The sequence below is a fragment of the Magnolia sinica genome, chromosome 12 (genome assembly GCF_029962835.1).
Source record: "Magnolia sinica isolate HGM2019 chromosome 12, MsV1, whole genome shotgun sequence".
NCBI classification, from domain to species: Eukaryota; Viridiplantae; Streptophyta; class Magnoliopsida; order Magnoliales; family Magnoliaceae; genus Magnolia; species Magnolia sinica.
Window position 1 is genome coordinate 49,048,785 of NC_080584.1, and position 10,240 is coordinate 49,059,024.

A 10,240-nucleotide genomic window follows, 5' to 3' on the forward strand; every position below is an offset into this window, starting at 1 on the left:
ACTCAATTTTCAGCTTGCCTCATTGAATTCTAACTTGCCTCGCTCAATTTTCAGCTTGCCTCGCTGAATTTCCAGTTTGCCTCACTGAACTTCTAGTTTACCTCGCTCAATTTCTAGCTTGCCTCACTCAATTTCTAGCTTGCCTCGCTCATTTTCTAGGTTGCCTCGCTTGATTCTCAGTTTGCCTCACTCAATTTTCAGCTTCCCTAGCTTAATTTCTAATTTGCCTCACTGAATTTCTAAGTTGCCTCGTTCAATTTTCAGGTTGCCTCGCTCAATTTCTAGTTTGCCTCGCTCAATTTCTAGGTTGCCTTGCTGAATTTTCAACTTGTCTCACTCAATTCTAGGTTGCCTCGCTCATTTTCTAGCTTGCCTCATTCAATTCTTAGTTTTCCTCGCTCGATTTTCAGCTTGCTTCTCTCAATTTCTAGTTTTCCTTGCTCAATTCTAAGTTGCCTCGCTCAATTTTCAGGTTGCCTCGCTTAATTTATAGTTTGCCATGCCCAATTTCTAGGTTGCCTCGCTTAATTTTTAGCTTGCCTCACTCAATTTTTAGTTTGCCTCGTTGAATTTCTAGGTTGACTTGCTCAATTTCTAGTTTGCCTCGCTCAATTCTAGGTTGCCTCACTCATTTTCTAGCTTGCCTCGCTCAATTTTCAGCTTGCCTCACTTAATTTCTAGTTTTCCTAACTGAATTTCTAGGTTGCCTCGCTCAATTTTCAAGTTCTCTCACTCAATTTCTAGTTTGCCTTGCTCAATTCTAGTTTGCCTCGCTTAATTTTCAGTTTGTCTCGCTCAATTTTTAGCTTGCCTCGCTCAATTTCTAGTTTGCCTCGCTAAATTTTTAGGTTGTCTCGCTCAATTTTTAGGTTGCCTCGCTGTATTTCTAGTTTGCCTCACTGAATTTCTAGGTTGCCTCGCTCAATTTCCAGTTTCCCTTGTTGAATTTCCAGTTTGCCCTGCTCAATTTTCAGTTTGTCTCGCTCAATTTCATGTTAGCCTCGCTCAATTTTCAGTTTCCCTTGTTGAATTTCCAGTTTGCCCTGTTCAATTTCCAGTTTGCCTCGCTCAATTTCATGCTAGCCTCACTCAATTTCCTGTGAAGCTCGTTGAGTTTCAACCCTAATCGAACACAATGACTATACAACTCGACCCAGCTTGATGCTGACTCAGTAGGGTTCAGGTCAAACTGAACCCAAGTTACAGTCCTATTTCTTACAAGAGAAGACAAACAATAATATAGATTAGATAGAAGATTATTACGAAATCAAGCAATGCATCCTTTGGGGCTCGTTGAATTTCACGTTAGCCTCGCTCAAGTTCCCTTGAGGCTCGTTGAATTTCATGTTAGCCTAACTCAATTTCCTTAGAGGATCGTTGAATTTCATGTTAGGCATGTTAGGCTCGTTGAATTTCATGTTAGGGTCGCTCAATTTTACGTTAGGCTCATTCAATTTCATGTTAGGCTTGCTCAATTATTTATAGTGGGCAAGATAGATTTCCATGGTGGCATTGTGGGTAGGATATAGTTTGCTATTCAACAAAGAGCTACGGTTATAATCCGTAGTAATATATTTAACTACGATCATCTCATACTGATATTTTTTTTCATCTTCAAATAATGTGTCCGTACACAATTGGTTTAATCTAGGAAGTAAAGTTTGTGAGGGTTTACAAAAGATGCTAAAAAAAACTCTTAAAAAAACAGGTCACGAGTCAAACGAAGAATAACAGATCAACTTGAATTCTCTGATGGTACGATGGCTGATACCCAGGCGCCGAGAAATTGTAAATGTGGAATCAAATCGTCTGAACTTAATTAACAGAGTATCGGGAACGTGGATGGTTCAAATCGTTCGGACCATCATGTTTGACTTGAACTTCAGGGTGGGTCATACATTGTACGTGTATCATGGTGACGTGGACAACCTGGAATGGTCTAATAAGTATCAGTGGCGCCCAAGGAAAGGATGGCCCGTGCAAACGTATTGTGCAACCCAGTACTACCATTTGAAACTAACGTGTTTGAGTTTTCTTCTCTGTAGCACAGCTATTAACAGAGAGAGAGCGAGAGAGAGAGAGAGAGGATGAGATCACAGCCATACAAGAGCTCTCACAGACCCTCTTCCCCAATCCCGGTTTTAAGCTTTCGGTTTCCATAATTTACAGAGCGAAAAACTCGAGAAAGTCTCTTTAGTTGGTATGTGTACTAAACCCCTGTAATACTACCCACCCTTGATTTGATGCGGGGGATTCATTGCTTCTAACACATCTCAGCAAATGGGTCCCTGTTGCATCGCGTACGATGCCATACATGATGAGTATCGACGAAGGCAAAAGGAACTTCTGTTATAACGGAAGAGATTCGGCTGGAGTACTCTTTCTATTGCTGGCGTTGCAGGGTGCGGATTAGGTGAGACCCTAGATCCACCGAGGTGAGTGGGAACCTTACTGTGGGGCCCACTGTGATGTATGTGACTACATCCACGCCATTCATCCGTATTGAAAGCTCATTTTAGATCATGATCCAAAAAATGAAGCAGTTCCAAATCCGAACTGGACCATAGTACAGGAAACAGTGGTGATTGACCATTAAAAACTTCTTGTGGGCAACAAAGCTTTGGACCAAGATGATATTTGTGTGGTCTCTTCATCTGGGTTTTTCTGACCTTATCAACAGGTTGGATGGTAAATAAACATTCCAGTGGAATCCATGAAGTTTTCAATGGCGGAGATTCAATTATGACTGTTTCCTGTGGTTTGTTCTGCTTAAGATTTGAGTCAACTTTATTTTTTGAGATCATGCCATAAAATGAGCTTTCAAAATGGTTGGACTGTCTAGATTTAAGGCACATAAATCACCCTTGGCGTCGCAGTCAGGGTTCCACGTTAGTGGATCTGGGGTCTCACCTAATCCGCTCCTTGTGTTGCAAACGCTTTCAGGATCTAGGCAAATCATCAAGTAGGCCATACCTTGATGGGCAATACACAAAAAGTATATGACCAGAAAAGTTTCTTGATCGATCCATTTCAATAATGAAAAAGGGAAAATACACCAATCCAACAGTTAGATTGTCCACTTCAATATGTGTGAATTATTGTATAAGTGGGTCCAATCGTCTCCTTTTCTGACTATAAAAATGTTAGTATCATATCTGAAAAATAAAATGTTAGTATCATTGAATTTAGAACAATGAAAAGAGATTTTTCAGTGTATTGCATTCAACTCTAGAAAATAAAAGCTTACTATCATCTCTGAATTGTTGAGTTTAATGTAACAGCTTTACTAGCGGAGTATCTGGAACATGGACGATTCAAATCATCAGACCATCTCAAGAAGAAGAATGGAGCTTGGACTTGTACCTCAAAGGGGATTTTGGTCATTACTCTTCCTTGCCTTCCTTCTCCCATGCATGAACTGCATAGGAATCGATTCTCCCGCCTTAGGAAATGAGACAGATCGAGTCACCTTGATCGCATTCAAGGATAGGATATCCGACAATCCTTTCCGGGTCTTCAGCTCATGGAATGATTCCCTCCATTTCTGCAACTGGGAAGGAGTCACATGCAGTCGCGAGCATCCTCAAAGGGTTATCTCCTTGAATCTTGGGTCCCACTGATTGCTGGGGCCCATATCACCTCATGTAGCAAACCTCACCTTCCTGAGAAGTATCAACCTCTCGAGCAACAGCTTCCATGGAGAAATCCCACGTGAAATCGGCCAGCTCTCCCAGCTTCGAGATCTTGATCTGAGTGATAATATGCTGCAAGGAGGAATCCCCAACTATCTGTCCAACTGCTCAGAACTCAGATCCATCCTTTTAGATCAAAACGAACTCATGGGGAGAATTCCGGTTGAGCTTAGCTCACTTTCAAAGCTCGTGTCATTGAATCTTGGCCGTAACAATCTCATCGGCAACATCCCACCACCACTCGGGATCCTCTCATCTCTTGTTTCTCTCTATCTACATTATAACAGTTTCGAAGGAAGCCTCCCTGATGAGCTAGGACAGCTAGTGAAATTACAAAATCTTGAGACATATTCAAATAAACTGTCTAGTCTGATCCCACCATCACTTTGCAACCTCTCATCCATCGTTAATTTCTCTGTGGCAATTAACTGACTTCACGGAAACCTTCCAGCCAATCTAGGTCTCACCCTTCCTAATCTCAAATATCTTCACCTTTCAGAAAATGCATTTACTGGACTGATACCAGTTTTGTTACCCAATGCTTCAAGACTTACTGTTATTAATTTTGCTAATAATAATTTTAGCGGACCCGTGCCTGAAAATTTGGGAAGATTGCAGGATCTCTATATCCTATTTGGACTTGGTAATAATCTTGGAGGTGGAGAAGGAGACCATGACTTGAGTTTCCTCACTTCTTTGACCAATTGCAGTCATTTGAAAGTACTAGAGCTCCATTCAAATCGACTGAGAGGAGAACTTCCTGCCACCATTGTCAATCTCTCTACCCACCTATCAATACTAGGGTTAGGAGAACCCAATATCTGGAAGCATCCCAACAGATATTAGCAATCTCTTCAACTTAAATAGGTTTGATTTATATAGGAGCTTTGTCAAGGGTATTATTCCTATTGGTGTTGGGAAGCTTCGAAATTTGGAGGGATTGTATTTGTACAGCAACAGACTTTCAGGACAAATCCTATCATCCATTGGCAACATCACTCGGTTGGTTAAACTCTATTTAGATGGAAATTGTTTGCAAGGAAGCATCCCTTCTAGTCTGGGAAACTGTCGTCATCTTGAAACATTGGTTCTTGGTAGAAACAAGCTGAATGGCACCATACCCAAAGAAATTTTAAGTATTCCTTCCCTGGTCACACTTAATATAGACCAGAATTCTTTGGTTGGATCTCTACCACCGGTCGTTGGCAACTTGGAACTACTTCAATATTTGTTTGCTGCTGACAACAAATTGATGGGTGAAATTCCTAGTGAGATAAACAATTGTCTGAGCCTTGAAGTCCTTAATTTGAGCAATAACTTGTTTCAAGGGGCCATTCCTCCGGGCTTGATCAACTTAAAAGGTATTAAACTGCTAGATCTTTCTCATAATAATTTGTCTGGGCATATTCCAGAAGCTCTACAGAAATTTCCATTTCTGGAGTACTTGGACTTGTCATCCAATGATCTTGAAGGCCAAGTCCCAACTCAAGGGGTTTTCAAAAATTCGAGCAAATTTTCGATCCTTGGAAACAACAAGCTTTGTGGAGGTATCCCACAATTATGGTTGCCAGTGTGCCCAAAGAAAGCTCCCAAGAAACATGGAATGCCTATTTCTCTGACAGTAATATTCTCCATGGTCGGTGCAGTTTTAGGTTTGATTCTTTTATCATTTCTCTTTGCTACTGTTTTCCGGGTGAGAAGAAAGGCCAGCAAGAGGACTTTGCCTGCCTTTTTCTTGGAGGGCCAATTTTTAAATGTTTCTTATGTGGATCTCTTTAAAGCAACTGGTTGCTTCTCTTTGGATAATTTGATTGGTGTGGGAAGTTATGGTTCTGTATACAAAGGACTTCTAGATCAGGAATCAAACATGTATTGCAGTGAAAGTTTTCAATCTACAAGAACGTGGTGCTTCTAGGAGTTTCATGGTCGAGTGTGAAGCCTTGAGAAATATCTGGCATTGGAATCTAGTTAAAATCGTTACTGCTTGCTCAAGCATTGATTTTAAAGGCAATGATTTCAAAGCTCTAGCATTTGAGTACATGCCTAATGGGAGTCTAGAGAAGTGGTTGCATCCGAGTGTACATTGGAACCAGGAGTTGTGGAGCTGGAACCTTATTCAAAGGCTAGATATAGCCATTGATGTCGCATCTGCATTGGAGTATCTTCATCACCATTGCCACATATCGGTCATTCATCGTGATCTAAAACCAAGCAATGTTCTACTGGATGATGACATGCGCGCCCACGTGGGCGATTTTGGATTAGCAAGGTTCCTTTCTAATGCTGCCACTAATACCTCTCAAGATCAAACCAGTTCAGCTGGAATCAAGGGATCTGTTGGCTATGTTCCTCCAGGTAACAATTTCATGGTTTTTCTTTGTTCTTTTATCTTTTTTATAAATGCTTTGTAAAAGTTTTGAGATATCTAGCTTGAATTCACAAATTCTCCTGCTCTTAATGGTACCATTGTCGTCACTTTTGGTTATTGTTTGTGCTGTTACAAATGTTGCTAGTGCACACACAGCACGGTAAACCGCCATGCCCCTAGTTGCTTCAATACATTTGGACAATCCAATCAATCAAGAGGGAATGGCCACTAGTGTGGCATCCATTACATTTCATGGTATATCATGCCATAATCACGCAATTGGATGAGCCTAATAATCTGATCAATAGCCTATAAAATGGATAGTCAAGATCTTTTATTTTTATTTTCTTTCCTATAGAAAGGGGGGAACACACCACCTATAACTTTGATGATTTGGCAAAAGACTACCCAAACTATTCAGGTGGGTTCCACAAAACAACAACGGGCCACACCTATCATATAGACGCATTATACATTTCAATACAAAGGAAATGCACAAAAAAAAAAAAAAAAAAACAGGGCCACAGCTTGAGAGAAGCCCAGCCAACAAACCAGCAACCCCATAACATGCACAAGAACAACACTGCATGCAACCAAGACCCTACCATAGATGCCTCCTCAGGCCCTGAAGACTGCAGAGACCCCAGCGAGCAGCAATACAAAGACATGAGGATCAATTCAGACCTAATCATCTGATCAATAGCCTATAAAATGGATGATCAAGATCTTTATATAAAAACAGCAACATTAAAAACTTTGGGCCATCTACTTGTTAAAGCCCACCATGTATCAGTTATGGTACCAAGGAATCACTTTTACTACCCATGCCTATCCATTCAATCCATGTATTTAAAAAATGAATGGCCCAAAAATTTAAAACTTAAAAAATCAACTTACAGGTGGGTGAATCATCGAATTGGTTTGATTTTGCTTATGGCAGCCCATAAAATGGGCAGGATAACTAAGGGAGAGTCTGGATCGCAATATCCAAGTTTCTTAAATGAAACTGAAAGCACTATAACTTATACTGCTCTAAGAGCATTGGATCATTCCTCATAAATAATAGCATCAATAAAACCTTTAAAATAGATTGTTCTGTAAATTTTATACTTCCATTACCACAACTAATATACTTCCATTACCACAACTAAAACCAGTTGTAGTGGTAATTGGAAAGAAACTCCTAGTAAGAATGAAGGAGAGAATGGAAGGATTTCTCTAATGGAGTAATTAAATGTCTTTATTTTAAAGATAAACTTCACCTGAAAATGCACTGAACAGTTGGCCATGTCACATTCGATGGAAGCAAAATGTTTTATATTGAGTTGTATGTGTGTGTGTTTTTCGCTCTTTTTTTTTTTTTTTTTTTTAAAAAAAAATTATTTTATTTTTTAAAAAATTTTCTTAGTCTTATGCCTGTAGGATTCATTTTTCATTTGTCAATATACCTTCACAATCATGCTTCAAAAGTTTAAAATTAATAGGATTATTGTTTCCTATGTTTTCAATGATTGCCGCTTCTTCTATGTCAAAAACTATTCTCTATTGTTACTTAATTATTGGAATGAAACCTTAATATCTGAAAATTTTGAGATGCATGAATGACAGAGTATGGAATGGGTGGAAAGGCGTCTGCACATGGTGATGTCTACAGTTATGGGATCCTTCTTTTGGAAATGTTCACAGGAAAGAGACCAACTGATGACATGTTTAAAGATGGTCTGAGCCTTCATGAATTTGCTAAAATGGCTTTGCCTGATCAAGTGATGAGGATTGCAGACCCAAGTCTGCTCTTAGAAGAAGTTCGAGCAACATACAACAATGCAACACTCCCTTGAGTAAAATGCAAGAGAGCTTGGTTTCTATAGTTGAAATTGGCGTCTAATATTCTGTAGAATCTCCAAACAAAAGAATGAAGACGAGATATTGTCGTGGAAATGCACTCAATCAGGGATTTATATCTTGGGGTTGGAATCTACCAAGACAGCCACAATTGAGGGGCCAAGGTTCATCTTCTCTTTTGTAAATCTTGACATATTTTGGGTGTTAAAGGGTGGAAGATATGTAGTGTATGGTAAGTTGCATCATGTGTTCTACTTAGATTTTCAGCATTGTATTCCTTCTCTCCAGTGATGCCTAGGAAAGGATTGTATTGTAAGATATTATCTTTCTAAGAAATGATTTTCCAACTAAATACTAGATATGGATAGAATGCAATGAATAGAAAATCGAAGTGGCCAATGATTCTAGACTGAAGATCGTACTGATTGCATGATTTCAAACATTCCAAATGCGCACTGGTATAGATGGATCATATACTGAAAGTCGTTGAGATGGAAAGATCTAACCATCTGACTGGTGGCTATCAATGAATGGTTAAAATAAATCTGCTGTCCAATTTGGATCAAAGAGATTGTTGAGATCCATTAGAAATTGTATTTAGTCAGAAAAATATGTTCCATCAGGTGCACAAGCTCTCCATTTGTTTTCTACACCATGGCCCACCTGATGAATTGAGCAGAGATTTTGGTTAGCACATTTTGACAGCTGTGCCCACATTATGGGTATTCAGATTCGGTATGACCCATCCATTACCAACTGGGGTGCTGGAAAAGCTCTTTGGGGTCTACCTGTTTTATCCATCTAATCCGTCCATTTTGGCAGCTTATTTTAGGGCATGAGCGGAAAAATGAGGCAGATCCAAAGCTCAAGTGAACCACATGACAGAAACTGATGGGGATGAATGCTTACTGTTGAAAACTTCTTGAGGGCTGCAGAAGTTTTGGATCAAGCTGATATTTGTGTTTTCACTTCATCTAGCTTTTGAGTTTGATGCTGCTGGTGTTGGTTCTGCTGGTCAGCTGGAGTTAAGCACATACCATTTTCAGGAGGATGTAGCTTTTCTAGTTGCATTTGGGGTTGTTGGCAGGATTCTTTTGCTATGCAGATAGCTATGTTCCTTTCCTTCTGAAGCTGTATGAAGTAGTTGGAAATGATTTGTGCAAATGAAGGTATTCTCAGTGCACGCTTGGTTCAGATGGCTGCTGGTCTGGTTTTATCAGTTGTAAGGTAATTTGCTGCTGCTTTGGAAAATCTTCTTGGGCTGATGCTTTCATATGAGTGTTTTTGGAAGTTTGCCTTGCTCTTTCTGGGAGGGATTATGTTCTGGCATGGTGTATTGCCTCTAGGCTGGAGCAGAGGGTCTCTGTTTCTATGGGCTTCAATCTTGGATATCTATCTCTGTCGCATTGGATGCTTGATGCTTGGTGTTCAATCTGTTTCTAGAGTGCCTGTTGAGAAGGGTTGCTGGTTCTAGGAGCTGAGCTGTTGGCCTTGGTGCAATGTTGCTGGAGGAGCTGATGCAATGTTTCTAGAGTGCCTGTTGAGAAGGGATTATTATATTTCTTATTTTTTTATAATTTACAATATGTTGATTCCCTGTGCATAATGGAAATTTAGTTAATCATGATGACAAGTACAACGCTCACCCTCCAAACCATTTTCCTAAGTGTGGCCCACCTAAATCATGGATGGTCTTGATTTTTGGGCTGTAGGACTAAATTTTGGTATAACATCTAATGGTTGAAGTGTATTTCATATAATCATTAGTGGGCCCTACAAAAATCAAGAGTGGTTGTCTCTCTCTCTCTCTCTCTCTCTCTCTCTCTCTCTCTCTCTCTTTCTCTCAACTGTTTCCTTTGGTGTGGCCCACCTAAATCATAGGCCACTCTAATTTTTAGGCATGGTCCTAATGTGGGATTACCCATATAATTGTTGGATTGTATCTTGACATAATGGGGCCAGTAAAAAAAAAATTCAAAGGTGGGCATTCGTCATACAACTGTTCTACTCTGACCTTTAGATGTGTAACTGACGCAGGGAAGGACAAGAGGTCGAGCACCGTCTTCCTCAAGGGGATAATTGTTCCAAATCCATGAAACTTCTCTAGACTCCTCACAGAGACTCCTCGAATCCACGAGGAAAAGAACAAGAAAATAAATTCTATAAAATTCGAAATTGATTGATGAACGAAATAAACGAGTTCACAACCCTTTAAATAGGGATACTAAGCAATGGAAGAAATTTCATAATCAAACTACAACTAAAACTTTTAGAATTCGCAACTTACTATAAATAGTAAACTTACTATTTATAGACGATCTTGATTTCCACTAGTGTG

General features: G+C 39.7%; 2 protein-coding genes across 5 annotated transcripts; both read left to right on the plus strand.

Annotated features, from left to right (window-relative positions):
• The first annotated feature begins 2,080 nt into the window (after positions 1-2,080).
• On the plus strand, positions 2,081-9,538 carry LOC131221342 (probable LRR receptor-like serine/threonine-protein kinase At3g47570). 4 transcript variants are annotated; one of them, XR_009159194.1, is made up of 4 exons: positions 2,083-2,206; positions 3,269-6,047; positions 7,669-8,134; positions 8,725-9,538. XR_009159194.1 is itself a non-coding variant. In XM_058216574.1 (4 exons), the coding sequence occupies exons 3-4, from the start codon at positions 5,615-5,617 to the stop codon at positions 7,896-7,898; spliced, it is 663 nt and encodes a 220-aa protein (XP_058072557.1). In that variant the 5' UTR covers positions 2,094-2,219; positions 2,278-2,413; positions 3,282-5,614; the 3' UTR covers positions 7,899-8,316. The 4 variants fall into 4 exon arrangements, 3 of the variants coding, with proteins under 3 accessions (XP_058072558.1, XP_058072556.1, XP_058072557.1); XM_058216574.1 differs by lacking the exon at positions 8,725-9,538 and adding an exon at positions 2,278-2,413 and having other exon boundaries at positions 2,094-2,219; positions 3,282-6,047; positions 7,669-8,316; XM_058216575.1 differs by having other exon boundaries at positions 2,081-2,206; positions 7,747-9,538.
• LOC131220041 (probable LRR receptor-like serine/threonine-protein kinase At3g47570) lies at positions 3,840-5,607 on the plus strand. The gene is made up of 2 exons (XM_058215018.1): positions 3,840-4,054; positions 4,575-5,607. The coding sequence occupies exons 1-2, from the start codon at positions 3,840-3,842 to the stop codon at positions 5,605-5,607; spliced, it is 1,248 nt and encodes a 415-aa protein (XP_058071001.1).
• Positions 9,539-10,240: the final 702 nt, after the last annotated feature.